This window comes from Odontomachus brunneus, unplaced genomic scaffold, assembly GCF_010583005.1.
Source record: "Odontomachus brunneus isolate Ranch 3 - 2012 unplaced genomic scaffold, Obru_v1 Obru_scaffold_075, whole genome shotgun sequence".
NCBI classification, from domain to species: Eukaryota; Metazoa; Arthropoda; class Insecta; order Hymenoptera; family Formicidae; genus Odontomachus; species Odontomachus brunneus.
This window is the reverse complement of record NW_022639525.1, coordinates 365145-384902: the sequence shown is the minus strand read 5'-3', so window position 1 is coordinate 384902 and position 19758 is coordinate 365145. Positions and strand designations below refer to the sequence as shown.

Here is a 19758-nt window from a genome sequence, read left to right as displayed (position 1 = left end):
CTTTCTAGATAACGCTCAGAGATGCCGTTCGGAAGCGACATCTCTGGCGCGATCCCGAGCGCACGGCGACTACAGAGAGAAACAATGTTACTGTACCGAATGGTACAGCTGTCTCTCAAAGTCAAAGGTCAAAGTCAAACTTGTCGGAATCGATTCCGATCGGAATAATTCCGTTTCCCCTAGAAAAGACAATAGAAATCTAGAAAATAACTGAATGTTTTCGATCGGAATTAATTCCAAAAAGTTTCATTAAGGTCGTTCTACATTAGTTGCAAGCCGATCGCAAGCAGATGCAATTCTTATTGCGACAGTCAATCAGAAGCATCAATGGTGCTATTGACGCTTCTGATTGGCTGTCACAACAAGAGTTGCAAACAACTTGCAACTAATGTAGAACGACCTTAATACGTGCTGATGAGCAGCGACGTATTAAGGTACGTTGAGTGGTGTTGGAGGTACACCTTTTGGTTGCCTGAAGCCATATTGAGAGAGAGAGAGAGAGAGAGAGAGAGAGAGAGAGAGAGAGACGTATTAAGGTCGGAGGAGGAGCGAGCTAGCGGCGATCTATGGTCATGACACTTTCGAGTCACGGCCTGAGCAGTGCTGTGAGTTGGGTAACTTTTGGTGCGTTCGCTTTGGGCGCTTTGCATTGTAAGTGTCATTCTATCTTTTTCCCGCAGGTAATGAGCGATAAAGATCGAATGACACTTAAAAGCGTAAGCGTCCAAAGCGAACGTACCAAAAATTACCCGAACTCGCAGCATTGGGCCTGAGCAGCTGCGCGCGGTCATCCTGTTCCAGCGTGCGCCATTATAGCGCCGTATAGCGTGCATACGGTGAGCGGCGTGAGGAAGAGGTTGCGTACCGCGATGCTTACAAACGCTCGACGTCGTCGAGCGGGTGAGCGAGCAAAATATCGAAGCAAATCGGTCCGCAAACGTGCGTGACTGGCAGAGTTGATCGTGTTGGAGTTTTCCCAGGGTTCAACTCGAACGCACGTTCGTGAACGAGAATAAAAGGGAAAATGAATGACGTGAAGAGGAGAGGAGAGAAGTGAAGTGGAAAGGATTAAAAAGCGAAGTCACAGAATGACACACACGTATAAAACGCCAATAGATATGGAGAGTAGGCCGGCACCGCTGCACTCGCAGCGGGTATGCCGATTTTGCCTGACAGAGTCGGAACCTTTGAAGTACATTTACGAGCCGGACCACAACAACCCGTCCCAAGTGCCACTGACGGTACAAATCAATTCATGCGTCGGCATCGAGGTAAGTGAGCAGAAGTTCCCGTCACTTGGCGACATGGCACCATTGCTCCGTATAACCCGCTTAAACAATGGCTATGTTCTGATAATTCACTGCCAGTACTAAAAAGATATAGTTTATGTTACGTATATGGTAGATTGTCAGTACTGGCAGTAAATTTCGGAACGCAGCTAAGATCAACTGGCGGGCATCGAAACATTACCTCGCGCCGTTCTATTTCCTTCGTAAAGGCACATCGGGTTTTGATTAGAAGTAACTGTCTAAGTGAGTGGTAAGGCAATATGTTTCATCGCAACTTGTTTGTTATTCTCAAGGTGTCCGAAGCTGACGGAATGCCACAAATGATTTGTCTCATGTGCCACTGGAATCTGGACCGCTTTCACAAGTTCAGGCTGCAATGCAAGAGAGCTGACGAGGCATTAAGATATTACCCGTTGTCTGGGGTGCTACCTAGACCCTTTCCACCTATTTCCATCAATCCACCAGAGTTAAGCAGCAAGAAACCTGCTGAGACTGGACAACAACACAAAAGCACCAAAAAGCTGCGCACGGACAACACTGAAAGGGATAGATGCGTGACCAGAGAGAGGAAGCGCGAGCGGGAAAAAGAAAGGGAAAGAGACAGAGACCGAGTAAACGAGAATCAGCTGGATAAGTCTTCAAACAATTTCTATGAGCAATTTCATGATTTCTACGAGGAGGAGCAGGACGGCGTTAGCGAAGGTGAGGAGACTAAGAACATCGAACGTGTGAAAGAAGACAGCATGAAGTTGGAGCCAGGCGAGATCAGGGTGCACGCGTGCGACCAATGCGAACGAACGTTTCCGTTGCGCCAAGCTCTGTCGTTGCATGTTCAGACTGCACATCGTGAACGTAATCACAAGTGCACAGAATGCGAGCGTATGTTCTTTTCCAAGTACGATCTCAGCAAGCACATGAACACTCATTCGAAGGAGAAGCCGTTCGCGTGCCAGATCTGCCAGAAACAATTCTCTCGGCAGAACCTACTACTACGTCACGAGAAGGTTCATCGGGACGAAATGCGTTACGGATGTCCACACTGCGAACGCGAATTTTTCACTACGGAGGACTTGGAGAAGCACGAGGACGCGGCGCACAGAAAGGACAAGCCGTTTCAGTGCAATATTTGCAATAAACGTTTCCAGTACAAACAGGGCTTAGAGCGCCATGAGACGCTGCACAGCGAGGACAAGACATTTGTTTGCGAATACTGCAAGGAGGCATTTCACACCAGCACCAAATTGGCTCGTCATCTCTCCACTCACGCTGGCCACCGACCCTACATGTGCAAGCTCTGTCCAAGAACGTTCCTCTTGTCGCATCATCTCACGCGACACATGCGCACGCACTCTGTAGAAAAGTGCCATGTATACGAGGATTGCGGCAAAGCGTTCAAACGTAAAGAAAGTCTTGAAGTACATCAGCTGACTCACACTAAGCGTACTAGAATGGGTCTCATGTGTGACGTTTGCCAAGAATCTTGTCACAGTCGTGCTGATTACGTTACCCATATCAAGCAGCATATTGAAGCAGGCGAAAAGATGGGTCTAGACGGTTTGAAGGCGGACAACAAGTCCAAACTGGAGATGGACTGGGAAGAAGAAGAAGAAGAGGAAGATCAGTACTCGAACGGCGACGACGACTATAAGCCACCCGCTTATATCATCAAAAAATTGCCGAAGTCAACACCACGAAGAGACGACAGTAATGAAAAGGGGGACGAGGAAAAGGGGCAACAATGTAAAGAGCAGGTAGTATTTGTGCGCAAAAGGGACGGGAACATGATGAAGAAGACGATCAAGACGCTGATGCCAATCCAACAGCGCGAAATGCAGGAACAAAAGTCAGCCGCCAAGCAAAGTGGTTCGTCCACCTTTCAGAACGACACGAAAAACTTGTCAGCACAGAGCAAAGAAGAGAATTCCACGAGCGCACACCAGAACGATACCGAGGCGCCAATGCAGAAGATCGTCGCGTCGGTTGAGGAACACAAGATTCCGCTGAAGTACGAAAACGTCGCAGTGCAGGAACAGTCCAATGAGGAGTCATCGGCTACTATGACGAGCTCGGCCATCATTGCATCGCACGAAGCTTGCAAGGCAGATGTCAAGACTGAGATGAGCACAACAGAAATAGTAGCGACGGGAACAGGCGTGATGACGTTCATATCGATATAATAAGAGTGAGACAAGTATATTTTATCTCGCTCTAACTTATTGTTTTATAAATGACGTCAACAATAAGAAATTATTCCTTTCAGCGGATTCCCTCTCAGTTAGAGGATATGAATCAAGATTATGTAGTTCGACCTCCTTCTCTCTTTTTTTTCATGGTTTGGATATTAAATTCCTTTGTCAAAGGAATAAAGGAGGGCAGAGCAAGCACGCGCCATTTCTTTTTTCACGAGTGTGTTACAGTATATGTACAACCAGTAACGTCACTTGGTGGAAATAGCGTCGAAGAAATGCTACAGCGCATGCGTTGCATTACTACCAGCAACACAGCGTAAAAAAAAGCAATATAAATTATCCAGGTAGTACAATTAGTTATATACACATTCTTTAAACATATACGATTATGAAATATGTATACGTTTAAAGAACGTATATGAAACTAACATATATTATCTGAATAATAGCTGTCTATAATAAATTGTAAATTGTATCCTGCGAATGTTAAGAATTTAACATATTTTTTTATTATCAATTTGTATATATATTTATTGTAAACTTTGAAACATTTTATTTATATTTTTGAAGAGGTAACAAAAAATATTTAAATTATTAGTTACGAATTTAGACTTTATTTTCTTGCATTTTATGCACATACACACACACATACAGGATGTCCCGCGTAAGCGTGTCAAAAAGAGATATAAGTAGAACAGATAAGTAAAAAAGTGAACAAAAATTGTAGAGGTCATTTTTCAAACAATCACGTAAAATTTCGAGATATTAATTAAAAAAGATTAAGGAAAAACGCACGCTGAATGGTAGAGGACGGATCGCTCAAATCGCGGCCCAGTAATATAGCGCACGATGATTGGAAGACAATGTATCACTGCCTATACTTATATCGCTGCGCTCCTACGTCTTGCCGCACCGTGCCGAGACCAGTAGCGTAGCGCAGCGCAGGTGCGCCATCTATGCTCGGGCGCCACTGTGCAAAGCATAGACATAGTACTGGACGAATCATTGTGCCAGAGAGAAATCTGAGAGCGGTCACGCCATATGTTTTGGCCGACACCGATTTTCACGCTGTTCGATGCGCCATCTGCACCCATTTTTGAGGTGAAACTACGTTCCCTACGCCCATTTTCAGACGCTGCCGGTAAAGTGTCAATTTGTTGCGTGTCCATTCTATGTCCATTTTCTGGCGATTTGTGTCCGTGTTAAGCGCATAATTGCATGGTTAAGAACATGGACAGTCTATGTTTTCAATCACGCAATTATGCGCTTAACACGGACACGAATCACCAGAAAATGGGCATAGAATAGACACGCAACAAATCGACACTTTACCGACAGCGTTTGAAAATGGGCGTAGGGAACGTAGTGCTACTTGAAAAATGGGTGCAGATGGCGCATCGAACAGCGTGAAAATCGGTGTCGGCCAATACGTATGACGTGCCACTCTCAGGTTTCTCTCTGCTGTTATGGAAAGTGTGTGTAGCCAGTTTAACGCTTTAACGCTCGAGTTCCGGTTTAATCGTCGGCACGTTAAGACGTGTCTGAACAACTCCAGACCGGTAATTTTTGGAAGTTGCCTTGGAACCTGCCAAGGACTTATTAATTCATACTTATCTTTAGAATAGTGTTGAGGAAAAATCGTAGGATTACTTGGAACCAATATTGAGAAGCACAAGAAGGACAAATTGTTTCAGTGCAATATTTGCAATAAACATTTCCAGTATAATCAGAGTTTAAAGCACCATGAGATGCTGCACGAGGACAAAACGTTTGTATGTTAATACTGCAAGGAAGCGTTCCACACCAGTACCAAGTTAGCTCATCATTTTTTCACTCACAACAGCCCTACATGTGCAAGCTCTGTCAAAAAACGTACAACTGCTCATTGTATTATTTGATGCTACACATGCGCATGCACTCAGTGAAAAAGCGCCGTGTATGTGAGGACTCCGACAAAGTGTTTAAACGTAAGTTTAGATTTGAGTTACATAAGTTGATTTACTCTAAGCATACTAGAATAGGTCTTATGTGTAACATTTGCCAAAAGCCTTATCGCAAACGTGTCGTCTACGATACTCACATCATGTAGCACATTGAAACAGGGGAAAAGATGGGTACTGATGAGTATTGATGGTTTGCAGCCGGATAACAAGCCCAGATCGGAGATGGAGTCGGAAGAATAGGAAGATTAATATTCGGACGACGACTATGAGTTGTCCGTTTGTATAATCAAGAAATTGCCAAAGCCGGCCCCACGAGAAGACGACAGTGATGAAGAGTAGGACGAGGAAGAGGGGCAGCAACGTAAGGAGCAAGTGGTATTCGTGTGCGGCAAGGACGGCAACATGATGAAGATAACGATCAAGACGCTGATGCCAATCCAACGCTGCGAAATGCAGGAATAAAAATACGCCGCCAAGCAGAGTGACCGCTCGTCCACCTTCCAGAGCAGCACAAGGAACTCGTCGACACAGGACAAAGAAGAGAATTCCGAGATCGTACTCTTGCACGAAACGCAAGAGTGGAAGATCGTCGCGTCGGTGTTTAAGAAGCACAAAATTCCGCTGAAGCACCAAAACGCCGCGGCGCAAGAATAGTCCAATATCAGATCCGGAGTCACCGGCCACTGTGACGAGCTCGCAGGCCACCACTGCATCACACGAGGCTCGCAAAGTCGACGACAAGACTGAGATGAGCACAACAGAAATAGTGACGGGAACAGGCATGATGATGTCTACATCTAAAAATGTGTTTGCACCAAAAATTTTCATAATTGGCATATGATTTTATTACATACATTATATACATAATGTATATAAATAATAATATAAATAATTTTTATAATTACGTTACATGATTTTATTACTTATTACGTAATTTTATCGTTTCAATCTCGCCCTCTCACCTAATATATCTGTTTTGTGTGTTCTCTCACTTTTATTCTCATTTAATACGAAATCTTTCTGTCCCACCAGCCACTTAAATTTCGCCTGATCCATCATTTCCTGAGCTCTTCGTACGTCAAAATAAGAATAGCCTACGGCACTCCGGGCAGTCACTATTTTGGTTTCAGAGGATACATTAGGACACATGTTATTTCTCCTCTCTCCTTCTCCCTACTAAGAACACGTTTAGACAAGGAAAGCCTTACTGGACGGATATATTTAGCCTTCCATCTTGACTCCTCTCCCCAGATCGTACAGTTTAGTATATAAGTCTATGGTAAGGCACATAGACTCCATGGACTCCAAATGCTCTATGTTCTGCCATCTAATAGAGTGAAGCCAACATCTAGAAAGAGAGCTAGAATAGAGGGGCTATAGTTTTCTTTCTATTTTGTTTTCACTTTAGTTTTCACTTTTTTGTTACGCGTGCATCCATTTCTCGTTTCCATAATATTATAGAGCGCAACAGCACCCCGACTAGACTGGCAAGTAAAAGTCTTAAATCTTATTGCACATTTTGTCTGTGTAGAAAGAAACAGAGAACAGAGGGGCTGTACATATTAGCTTCTCTTTTCTGACTGTATTCGAAGTCTATGTATATCATGTCTATGGTCTCTTTCTACATGTTGGCTTCACTTTTCTGGCCGTATGCGGAGTCCATATTACGTGCATGGGAAGGTAGAATAAATGCGCGCCATCTCTTTTTTTTCATGAGCGCGTTTTCACGTGTCGTTCGACGGTAACGGCGTTGCTTGCTTTACCGGTAGCGCAAGGCAGGTGCGCCATCTACACTCGGGCGCCACTGTGCAAAGACTCACTGTGCTGCTTCTAGAAGACGCGACGGGCTGTGTAGCTGCGCGCGGTCAGCCTGTTCCGGCATCCGCCATTATAGCGCTGTGTCGGCGTGCATACGGTGAGCGGCGTGAGGAAGAGGGTGCGTATCGCGACGCTTACCGACGCTCGGCGTCGTCGAGCGGGTGAGCGAACAAAATATCGAAGCAAATCGGTCAGCGAACGGTGCGTGACTGGCGGAGTTGATCGCGTCGGAGTTTTCCCGGGGTTCAGCTCGATCGCACGCGTCCGTGGACGAGAGTAAAAGAGGAGATAGAAGAAAGGCGCGGAGAGGAGAGGAGAAGAGAGGAGTGGAGTGGAAAGGAAGAGAGCGAAGCCACAGCGCGACACACGCGTACAGAACGCCGGCGGATATGGAGAGTAGGCCGGCGCCGCTGCGCTCGCGGCGGGTATGCCGATTCTGCCTGACGGAATCAGAACCGCTGAATTACATCTACGAGCGGGATCACAACAAGCCCTTCCAGGTGCCACTTACACTACAAATCATGTCGTGCGTCGCCATCGAGGTAAGTGAGCAGAGGCTCCCGCCACTTGGCAACATGATACCTTCGCCCCGCGTAAACTCGCGGGCATTGACTATCGAAGCGTTGCCTCGCGCCGTTCTATTTCTTTCGTGCACGCACATCGGATTTTGATTAGAAGTAACCGTCTAATGGAGTAGTAGGGCTATACGCCGGGAGTTTTCACGACGAAGAGCGATAGGATTTTGATGGATTGTTCGTCGCGTCGGTAATGTGGACGATGTGATTACCAGCTGACCGATCGGCGTGGCGTCACAGGCGTCCATGTGGAGAGGACGCGACGTTAGAAATTAATTCCGCTTGATTTTTGCCGTTGAATACGCGCGACTTAAATAAAAGTCAAATATTGACTTTTGATCTATTGGATATTGCAATAAGAAATGAATGAGTGAAATTTATGCGTTATTAACTTACGATGGTCAGTTATTTGAGCTACTTACTTTTCGTTTGGAGCTATAAAATTATTCGATAAAAACATATTACTTCTCAGGTAACATGCGTGTCTAAAAGATGTCGAAAAGATATCTAAAAAGATATCTAAAAAACATCTTATGCAACAAAATGTTGCATAAGACATCTTTTAGATATCTTTTCGACATCTTTTAGACATGCATGTTATCCGGGTTTATACCTATCCTACCCTATTTTGTCATTTTTTTAAAGAAATTAAATAGAAGAATAATATTTGCACTAAAATTTTGTGTATTTTGCATGCACAATTTTAAAAATAATGTATACATGCTATTACACATGTTCTTCATCGCAATTTTTATTTATTATATACTTTATAGTGAAATCAGGACAATTTTTCTTTACAATATTGTATATATTCACAAAATAAAATTTGTCAAATGGAATCTACTCTCCACCCAATAAAGTTAGAAGTAGCAAAAAATTGATAACTACAAACTCAATGTAAGAAGGAGAGAGAAGAGATCTTCCATGTATCATAGATCCTAAAATCCCAACGATATGATTCCCAATCCGACGAAAATCCCAATGTTATAATTCCTGATTACCACAGAAGATCCTCCCTGGACTGTGAAGACAAGTAAGAGGATCACTAACGTTTCATCGCAACTTGTTTGTTGTTCTCAAGGTGTACGCAGCTGACGGAATGCCACAAATGATTTGCTCCATGTGCCGCTGGAATCTGGACCGTTCCTACAAGTTCAAGCTGCAATGCAAGAAGGCTGACGAGGCATTGAGGGATTACCCGTTGTCTGGGGTGCTACCCAGACCTTTTCCGCCTATTCCCAACGACCCACCAGAAGTAAACATGAAAAGACCTGCTGAGGCGAGACAGCAACACGAGAACACCAAAAAGCCACGCACTGACAATACTGAAAGGGAGAGACGCGTAACCAGAGAGAGGGAGCGCGAGCGGGAGAGAGACAGAGACCGAGCAAACGAGAAGCAACGTGATAAGTCTTCAAACGAGCAACGCCATGATTTCTACGAGGAGGAGCAAGAAGACGGCGGTAGCGAAGGTGAGGAGACTAAGAACGTCGAACGTGTGAAAGAGGACAGCATGAAGCTGGAGCCAGGCGAGATCAGAGTGCACGCGTGCGACCAATGCGAACGAACGTTTCCGTTACGCCAAGCTCTGTCATTGCATATTCAGTCTGCACATCGCGAACGGAACTATAAGTGCACAGAATGCGAGCGTATGTTCTTTTCCAAGTATGACCTTAGCAAGCATTTGAGCACTCATTCGGAAGAGAAGCCATTCGCGTGCCAGATCTGTCAGAAGCAATTCTCTCGACAGAACTTGCTGCAACGCCACGAAAAGGTGCATCGAGACGAGACGCGTTACGGATGCCCGCATTGCGAGCGCGAATTTTTCACCACGGAGGACCTGGAGAAGCACGAAGACGCGGCGCACAAAAAGGAGAAACCGTTTCAGTGTAATATTTGCAATAAACGTTTCCAGTACAAGCAAGGCTTAGAACGCCATGAGACGCTGCACAACGAGGACAAAACGTTTGTTTGCGAATATTGCAAGGAGGCGTTCCACACCAGCACCAAATTAGCGCGTCATCTCTCCTCTCACGCTGGCCATCGACCCTACATGTGCAAGCTTTGTCCAAGAACGTTCCTCTTGTCGCATCATCTGACGCGACATATGCGAACGCACTCAGTAGAAAAGCGCCATGTATGCGAGGACTGCGGCAAAGCGTTTAAACGTAAAGAAAGTCTTGAGGTACACCAGCTGACTCACACTAAGCGTACTGGAATGGGTCTTACGTGTGATGTTTGTCAAGAGTCTTGTCGCAATCGTGCCGACTACGTCACCCACATCAAGCAGCACATTGAAGCAGGCGAAAAGATGGGCCCGGACGGTTTGCAACCGGACAATAAGGCCAGGCCGGAGGCGGACTCGGAAGAAGAGGAAGAAGAAGAGGATCAGTACTCAGACGGTGACGACGATTATGAGCCGCCCGCTTATATTATCAAGAAAATGCCGAAGCCATCACCGCGGAAAGAGGACAGCGACGAAGAGGAGGACGAGGAAGAGGGGCAGCAACGTAAGGAGCAGGTAGTATTCGTGCGTGGAAAGGACGGGAACATGGTAAAGAAGACGATTAAGACGCTGATGCCAATTCAACGCCGCGAAATGCATGAACAAAAGTCCACGGCCAAGCAAAGTGGCTCGTCCACCTCCCAAAGCGGCACGAAAAACTCATCGGCACAAAGTAAAGAAGAAAATCCCAAGGGCACACGCTTGGACGATACCGAGGCGCAAGTACAAAAGATCGTCGCGTCAGTGTTTAAGGAGCACAAGATTCCGCTGAAGCACCAAAACGCCGCAGCGCAGGAACAGTCCAACAAGGAGTCATCGGCCACTGTGACGAGTTCGCAGGCCACCACTGCATCGCACGAGGCTCGCAAGGCAGACGACAAGACCGAGATGGGCACAGAAATAGTAGCGATGGGAACGGGCGTGATGACGCCTACATCCAAAAACGTCAAAGTCATTAAGAGGTTCGTCTTGAGGAAACCGGGTGGAAATATCGAAGGGACGCCCTCGAACATAAATACGAACATAAGTACACAAGAGATCTCTTCTACCTCGGTTGTGAGCAACCCCAGCAGCAGCAGCAGCACTCCAATCCCCGGGACCAAGGTTAACAAGCGTTTGATAGTGCGCCGAATCATCCGCCACGGTGATACCACCCGCGAGGTAGTTATGAATCCAGACGGCACCGTCGTCGACCCAGCCGAATTGGCAAAATTGCCATCCGGAAATGTGGTGAAGCGAGTGGTGGTAAAGGCCAAAGGTCAGAACCTGGTACAGGCATTGCTGCATCGAGTGGAGCATCAGAAAGCCGGCGAGACCATCTTGGACGACACGATGACCAACAAGTTTGAGTTGAAGACCAGTCCGTCGTCGTCTAACGGCAATAGCTCTGTAGTGACAATAGCAGCCTCCGCCACGTCCACGCCCAAAAACACGATCACGTCTCCAAAGGCGACGAACCAACAACAATCAATTGTGCAAGAGGATCAGGAGACGAAGGAGAAGCTAGAACGACTGGAGAAGCGAGTAGAGCAGCAAAGACTGAAGATCGAAGAGCTGCAGGCGAGAAAACAGGAATACGAGGCAATTGATGATATGCTGCCAGAACGGCACGACGAATCCGAGGACGAGCAACAATTACCGCTGAAGAGGGTGTTCGTCAAACGGAAGCAAAGCATTTATGACGAGGAACAAGAGTACAACGATAATGACACAGAGATGACGACGGCCGCGAAACCGGTTGCCAAAAACGTGACCGAGCAATCTGTTGTTAATGAAGAAGACAAATCCATTGTGGAAGAAACGCCGGAGAATATCCAGAAAGAAATCCAAAACCAACAGAAAGAGATGAAGGCCGCCGCTTCTAGCAACGCAACTACTTCGACTTTGAAGAAAGGCCCAATCATCTCCAGCGACAAAGTTTACACAAACAGACGCTTCCTAATCATGAAGCCCGAACAGTCGAACGAGGTAGAGGAAATGAGTCGCGAGCTATGCAACATCCTGGAGACAACCGACAGTGTAGCGAAGATGCAGGAAACTGTATTAAGCAATCTCACGCAAATCTCCAGCACGGAGACGACGTTGTCGTTAAAAGCAAAGAGTGGCAATGACTCTTCTGCGGTGGAGACGGTCGAACAGCAGGTGGAAGCAATGGAAATTGATTGCGAGTCTGAACAGACTATCAAGCAGGAAACGATGATGGAGGTGGAGATCGCGAGCCAACAGACTGAGATCAAATTGACTTCCTCCGCGGGAGAAGCGGAAGACGTGAGACAAGAGGAAGAAGAGCTCAGTCAGGATGAAGACGACACGACTCCGCATTTGGTCCTTGACACCCCAGATCTTCCCGAGAGTGCTGACATCTTCGAGCCGTCAGACGACGTACTGGATGTGCAAAAGTCGACTACTCTCAACGAGTCCGTTATCGAACTATCGCAATCTAATGAAACTATCAATCTCAATGATACAAACGACAGTCAAGATAGTCTCGAGGACAAACTTTCGCAGATGGAGGGTTAAGAAAAGAAGGAAACACTTACCCCTTGGAGGAATGCTGCCCCAAAGAGAAATCATGTTCCCATTACCTTCACCCTGAAGACACTAATCAGAATACGAACCCTGAAGACACCAATCAGGATACCAAACAGAGGAGATCGTGACGCGCGAATTATTCGAATCTCTTTGTCTTTCGTGAGCGTGAAGCGATGGAATCGATTGGCTACTTGTATAAAAGAGGGAGAAGGTTTTTTGAACGAACAGACAAATTCAATCGGGAGGTATTGACATGTAAAAGGAGGAAAGAATCACACATTATGAGTTCTCTTTGCACAATTGTTAAAGGTTCTCGTGTGAGTTTTACGTATATCATTGGTACTCGGAATGTCGTAAATATATCGTAAATGATAATACGCAATCTTGATACAGTGAAATCTTACAACCGTATAATCAATGTATGAAAGTCTGCTCGAATTAAGTGTGGCTCTGTCTATTTCAAGCAGGTCTTTGTATTATTATTACGGTGAAGCCAATGCTTGGGTAATATTGACGCATTTGTCCCCAATGGAAGAGAAGTTTATTTTTAGCATTTTACAAAAAATAGAAACAATCCGGAATTGTTTCGGGAATAATTCATTTTGACTCTCGGGTGATTCGAGTTTGCTTGCCCCTCATATTATTATTATCCAATCTCTAGATATTGTATATCATCATTAAACCATGTATTATTACCAAATAATTATTAGAGCCATACACACACATTCACACACACACACACACACACACACACACACCATGCGTACAGACATGCATCATACATATACACACAATAAAATCTATCGAGTTATTAAACTGAGAAAAAATACTTGACAATTTATTTGTGTTCACATAAATAAACATAAAGTTTATTTATGTGAAATAAAGTTTATTTTTGTAAGATAAACTTGATTTCTTTGTGAATAAGCTTTATATTCTACAAATAAATTTTTAAATATTCTGTTCTCAATGTATTATTCATGTTAATCGCATTATCATAGTTACTTTTATTATGAGTATCTGTTTATATTGCGATATGTTATCTGGTATTATCAGAATATGATTTTATCACAAGTTAGTCGAGAATCGCTCCACTTTTTATAATTGACGCTAAATACGCCTTGTCTCGACGTTTGATCTAAATTTGAGCAGCTTTTCCAATGTAGCAAAAAGTATAACAGCTGCCTTTTTTATTTTGATGGATTGAATTAGTGAATTAAGGGTTATTTTATAATGATTTTATAAAGAAGCTTGTTGGTTGCATTAACTCTCAAATATCACACACACACACACACACACACACACACACACACACACACACACACACACACACACACACACACACACATGGTACAAATGCTTTCCTCGCTAGCGTTAGGATTTCGTTTCGACAGAGCTCGACCGACATTCAGAATATTATCGCTAATTCCCGATCGCGCAAGGGTTTCAGCTGGGATAAACTGGTAATAATGCAGATTCACACTGGTATCGTACTAATAGTAATCGCGTGGGAGGATCTTGCTGCATTTTTCTCATGAGTTCATAGACATTTGGTCCCTTATAGTTAGGTCATCTCGATCGTTTTGGAGCTCGACGATCGCGATGGATGAACGTAATATATCGCGTTATCTCGTTTGAATTTCGTCAAATATTCTCTCGCACATTCTTCTTTTTGATTCTTTTCTCACTGAAAAAAATTAAACACGCTGACAGTCAGTTCGCTGACGTTGGATTAAGTAATTTATTTCGAAAATGGATTGAGTTGGACGGAAGTGTAAATACTATGATGCACATAGCACGTCCGTGAAAGATTCGCCCTCGCTTTCCAAATTATGATGCGGCTATAATTTTACTAAATTATCATATTACTCTGAGATAATAATGACGTAACAGGGAAGTCCACTTATATAACCGGATTCACGTTTCTCGAATTGTAGATGAACTTGTTTGGGTAGAGATCTCTCTGAATATGTTTGTCCAACAAACATGAGGATTTCCATCCTTTTTGTTCTGTTGCGTAACCATGATGTAATAGATGTTAGTAGTTACGAATATTCTCTCTCCCTACGTTTTTATTCTTATTATTTCTCTCGGTTGTCGGTGCAATGGACCTTAACAAATCAGGCACTTTAAACATTGGGAACACAAGAGATAATGAGATATATTAAATTTATAGGCGTACGTTTACGGTAATTAATCTTCAAGATTATTTCTTTAATTTACTTACGGATACGGTAAGATAGGCTAACATTGCAAATAGCCAGCAAATATTTGAAATTACATCTCTATGAAATATACAAAAAATACGGTGTGTAATTATAAGAGAGCTCTTTGGCGGTATTTATTGTCCCTTCTTCCGGCCAGTCCCTTCCTGTGTAATAAGCGAATAGATAATTTAAAAAGATCCATTTACATTTAAAATATTTTCTTAGTCAAAAGTTTACAAACTACTACATTAAACAGAGTCATGATAAGTTATATTACAAAAATTATAGTGTCCTTTTTAAGGTAAAATTTTTTTTAAGTAATAGTTTCCTTTTTAAGTAAATTGCTTGTAAGTTATCTATAATCTAATAATTATATACATAGGCAAATACTGAATTAGAAGATAAAATTTCGTTTAATTAATTGAGTATAATTACTTTATGAAAAAGGAGCGGATGACAATAATTGAGAGAGTTCGTATAAAAACTTAGACTTTATTCCATACAACACATTGTACGTAACTTGCACTTATGACATATAATAATTAATGTTATATTCATTATTACATAAATATATGGTCTTATGCAGTAGTATGCTACTTCTATTTGTGGAGAAAATGCGCATTGCTGCGAGCGTATAAAATATGCGGGTGAGTTGCATGAAAATTAATCGCATATCTTTGTCGCGCTCTCTTTTCGCGAGTTATTAATGGCTTTCCATGGAATATTATCTCTCGCGCATGCAAATGTGTTTAAAGGTGTAGAGAAAACGAATGGACACACGCGAATACAAAAGATCACGACAGATCGCACGTAGTAGCCATAATAATAACGTAAGGGTAGTATGAGTTAAGCGCATCTTTGCGCCACAATGAATGTTTAATTATTAAGTATTATCGCGTGTCAACACGTGAAATTGCATGTACGATATACGTAGCGTGCGAATTTCCGCACGATTTTCCGATTATCGTTAATAGATCGCGGTGGGACTTCAGGCCCGAGTGTCTTTGATCGAGCGATTACGTACAGCATTGCTGTAGCAGGCGTTGCATCGCGTTCTGTGCAGCTGCAATATCGACTGCACGTGTTGCTCCACGTAGCGCGAGATGTCGGCACTGTTGAGTGTTACGTTCCGAGAGAAAGGGTGCGATCCATTATCCCTTGTCCACAACCTTGCTTTAATTCTTAAGCCGTAAGAAACCACAATTCATTATTTTTAAAATAATCGACTGGTTGGTCAATTTATTACGGCTTAAAGATTAAAGTAAGGTTGTGGACAAGGGATATATGCTCCTAGCCTTAAGTCATAAAACTTAAGCTTTTAACCTGAAGCCGTAAGAAATTGACCAATCACAGTCGATTATTTTCCTTATATTTGATTGTGATTGGTCAATTTCTTACGGCTTCAGGTTTAAAACTTAAGTTTTATGGCTTAAGTTCTCATTGTAGACCCCGCTTAAGTCCTTGTTCACAACCTTGTTTTAAGACGTAAATCGTAAGAAATTGACCAACTACAGTCGATTATTCTTCTAAAAATTAATCATGGTTACATCTTAAAGCCGTAATAAATAAAACCAACCAGTCGATTATTTTATATAAAAATAATGAATTGTGGTTGATCAATTTCTTACGGCTTAAGAATTAAAGCAAGGTTGTGGACAAGGGGATAGAAAAACTTAAGCAGTAAGTAATTAAATTGTCCAATCGTAGTTTGTTATTTTTCGACCATAAAGAAAATAGTCGATTGTAATTGGTCAATTTCCTTACTGCTTACGTCTTACTGCTTAAGTTTTTCTATGTGCCACTAATTTAAGTTCTTCATTGTAGACTTAAACGTTGCACATACTTTGAAGTGCCGTGTAGACCAATAATTATGGCTTTTTTTCAAGATATTTCAAAGTGTTTACGATGTCTAATGAATCGCACCCAAAAATCCACGTGATGAAGACCTTTATACAAATTGCCGTAGCTACTTGACGCTTGAACAATTCATTAAATAGCGACAAAAATAAAAAAACCGATATCGTCACGATTGACGGATCTTACCAAGAAGAGCATTTTATTTCTATGCAGTCCCGTCAATCTGACTTTCACCACGGGGGCGTTTAGTACATTTTTCCTCGTATACGAGAGCAGTCGAATAATTAATTATTATCGCGTTATCACGATAAGATCTTTATCATGATAAGATCTTTCGGGCGAGCTGGATGGTAGATCTGTTAAAATCTGTTAGGGCGTCAAGCGGGATTGACGTTTTTCCTGCCGGCAAGATTCTGGAGCTGTAAAGTAATGACGATTCGTTGGCTTATATTTTCTTTCTCGCGTTTATAGGAGTGATATATATTTTGTAGCGAATCGCTCTAGATCGCACTCTTGTATGTCTCGGCACCTTCGTATCTTAAAGCCCGTCACGTCCGCTGTCAATGTACTCGAACCTCTGTGGGACAGAGACGATCGTCGACTTAGAATTGAAATCTTTTTTTAACCCAGAAGAGGGAAAGAGAGAGAGGCAGAGAGAAATTTGCTGCTTTTTGGAAGATAGGAATGCGCTTGTATCACATCTCACCGTCATGCATCACGAGCATGCATGCGTTCGTTTGTTAATCGATTAGGAATTCTCCCATAGGAGCCAGATAAGTACACGTGCTTCCTCTTCAGAGACCGAGTCCCTCCGCCAACTAGATACGCAAATTTGCTTAGCAGCTATTATTTTCTTACTCAGTTCCTCGCGTAGAGAAAGAGAGAGTTAATGTTGTGAGTCTCAGTAGAGCGGTTCGCAAGCGGATTAAATACTTGTTAATTATAGGAAGATGCCAGACTTACATTATAAACGCATCAAGAGACTAAGTATTCCCGAGCCATTCCTTCAGACACGAGTGACTTGAAGTCGAGTGCTTTTTGTTCAAAGAAAACTTTCAGAAGAAGATATTTAGAAGTTCGAACATTTTTAGAAACTTAGACGATGTTACACTAACGTTATTTTGGTCTTAAGCGAGATTTGAATACATACATGTCTGTTTTTATTTAGAAAGAAAAATAAAGATAGACACACGTTTAAATTAACACACGTTAAAGCCAAAATAATGTTGGTGCAATCGGGCCTTATTGAAAAGTAGAAGGAACTCATTGAAAAATAATGGTCTTCCGGAAACTGAGAACAGATTTGTGCCAAAAACGGGGTTTACTAGGAATGAACGATTATTGCACAGAAATCGACCTCAAGTCCTCGGCGGAAAAGTTACATTAGACTCGTGTCTGAAATTGTGACTTCACATTCTCGTGTTGTGATATACCTCCTTCTCTTCGGTGGCGACGGATGCGTAGGTTCTCGTGGGCACTTCCGGCTCTTTGGCGGGTCCGATCGCGTGCACGTAGATGAGCGCGCCGGTGATGCCGCCCAAGATCGGACCTATCCAGTACAGCCAATGATCTTTGTAATCGTTCATCACCACGGCACTGCCCAGAGAACGCGCCGGGTTCATTCCGGCGCCCGTTCGCGGTACCTGATTTTTACAGATCGCCGTAATTGCGAAGGCAAGGCAAGTAAGAGAAAAAAAATCTACGAGAAGGTTTCTAAACACGCTAATAGCGATTGCACAACACTCACGCCGACGATGTGACCCACGGTAACGGCGAGACCGATTATGAGAGGCGCGATACCCTTGCTGTCCGGCTTAGCGGCGTCACAGGCGCCGCAAACGACCAGGACCAGAATCAGAGCGAGGAAGAACTCCACTCCGAATCCTTGGACAGGGCTGATCCCGGGGGAGAGACTCACCACCCCCAAAACCATCTCCATCTCGTCCGATGAGAGTGCCCTCAGGATCGCTGATCCCGTAATTGCACCCGCGCATTGCGCCAAGACGTACAGGATGCCTCTGATGATCGGTACCTGCGTGATCGTAAGTTTCGCTCATGGCAACAGTGTTTTCTCTCCTCTCGTGGACGCGGAGATCGATTTACGTAGCGAGATATCGGGTTTTCTCCGCGTATAAATTTCATTTGCGGAATAAGGAAATGAGGTTTATACATAAAGCAAGTTCGAAGCGGAAAATCATTCTTCTTGTAGAAGTATCCAATCCTTAAGGCTCCTGACCCCTCGTCTATCTCTTTTTTAATGACGTCAGAAGTGAGAAAAATGCATGCTAAAAATTCTTGCGATATAAGTTGAAATAAAAATATATATCCATAAAGTAACACTTGTAATCGATTAATTTGTAAGATATTCCGTGCATTCCCCTTTTGCTTTAACAATCAATAATTTGTTAAAGCGATGCAAATTAACGTGACATATAATTCATCTTTTTCATCTATTTCTTCGCTTATTTCTATTTAGGTTCATTTACGACAAATTACTGATTATTACAGCAAAAGAGGAATGCACGGAATATTTCACAGATTTATTTAATCGATTGCAAGTGTCACTTTATAGATATATCTTTTTATTTCAACGTATTTTGCCAGAATTTTTAGTATGCATTTTCTCGCTTTTGACGTCATTAAAAAGAGAGAGACAATGTGAGCGGCCTTAAAATAATACTAATATTTTCAATGCTTTTTCAAGGGGCGTGATCGGTACCTTCCCGACGATGAGAAGACCAAACGTGACCGCTGGATTGATATGGCCTCCTGAAACGTGACCTATTCCTTGAATCGCGCCCATCACCGCCAAACCGAAGGCCAGGCTGATGGCGATGACATTTCCGGTCACTACGGCGCCGCAGCCAAAGAAATTCAGCAACAAGGTGCCGAGGAATTCCGCCAGGAGGGCACGTGGAAGACCGGCTTTCTTATCGGTGAGTTCGTTAGCGCCTAAGGCGCTTTTTAGATTTACCATCTAGATAAAGAAGAAAATTCAGATAAAGATAAGCGAAAGCTGACAAAAAGGTATAGAATATAAGTAGTGATTTTTATTACAATCGACTAACGAAGTAACGGTAAACTGATATCCTGCTTTATGGATACTAAGTAGAATGATTAAAAGAAAAAACTTTAATAGGAAAAAAGTTTATATAATTATGTAAGAGAACGAAGATATATATGAAACTCATATCACTTGCTAAAGAGCTTATCAGCGCCAGGATTACATATAAATTCTTATTGTTTTGGTCATTAAAAATGCCAATATTTTAACTTTTAATATAAAAAAAAAGATATATATATATATATATATATATATATATATATATATATATATATATAT

General features: G+C 43.0%; 2 protein-coding genes across 4 annotated transcripts in view; one reads left to right on the top strand and one right to left on the bottom strand.

Moving 5' to 3' along the window:
- Window positions 1-578: 578 nt before the first annotated feature.
- LOC116847199 lies at window positions 579-14677 on the top strand. The gene is made up of 4 exons (XM_032821944.1): window positions 579-1271; window positions 1583-3463; window positions 7449-7781; window positions 8896-14677. The coding sequence occupies exons 1-4, from the start codon at window positions 1089-1091 to the stop codon at window positions 12337-12339; spliced, it is 5841 nt and encodes a 1946-aa protein (XP_032677835.1). The 5' UTR covers window positions 579-1088; the 3' UTR covers window positions 12340-14677.
- Window positions 14678-15030: 353 nt separating this feature from the next.
- LOC116847193 (aquaporin AQPAn.G-like) overlaps window positions 15031-19758 on the bottom strand; it is a 13088-nt gene continuing 8360 nt past the window's right edge. For 2 of the 3 annotated variants that reach the window (XM_032821931.1, XM_032821929.1), the window contains exons 2-5: window positions 19135-19392; window positions 18163-18447; window positions 17849-18058; window positions 15031-16834 (exon numbers count right to left, since the gene is read on the bottom strand). In XM_032821931.1, the coding sequence (XP_032677822.1) occupies window positions 16793-16834; window positions 17849-18058; window positions 18163-18447; window positions 19135-19392 (795 nt within the window). In that variant the 3' untranslated portion in view covers window positions 15031-16792. Of the gene's footprint in view, window positions 16993-17848; window positions 18059-18162; window positions 18448-19134; window positions 19393-19758 lie in introns of all 3 variants that reach the window. The other variant, XM_032821930.1, reaches the window with a different exon arrangement.

Bases quoted from the DNA above. Each gene is read 5' to 3' on its own strand.
- LOC116847199 (XM_032821944.1), top strand. From the start codon at position 1,089: ATGACACACACGTATAAAACGCCAATAGATATGGAGAGTAGGCCGGCA. The intron at 1,272-1,582 runs GTAAGTGAGCAG...GTTATTCTCAAG, and splicing joins ATTCATGCGTCGGCATCGAG to GTGTCCGAAGCTGACGGAAT. The intron at 7,782-8,895 runs GTAAGTGAGCAG...GTTGTTCTCAAG, and splicing joins TGTCGTGCGTCGCCATCGAG to GTGTACGCAGCTGACGGAAT.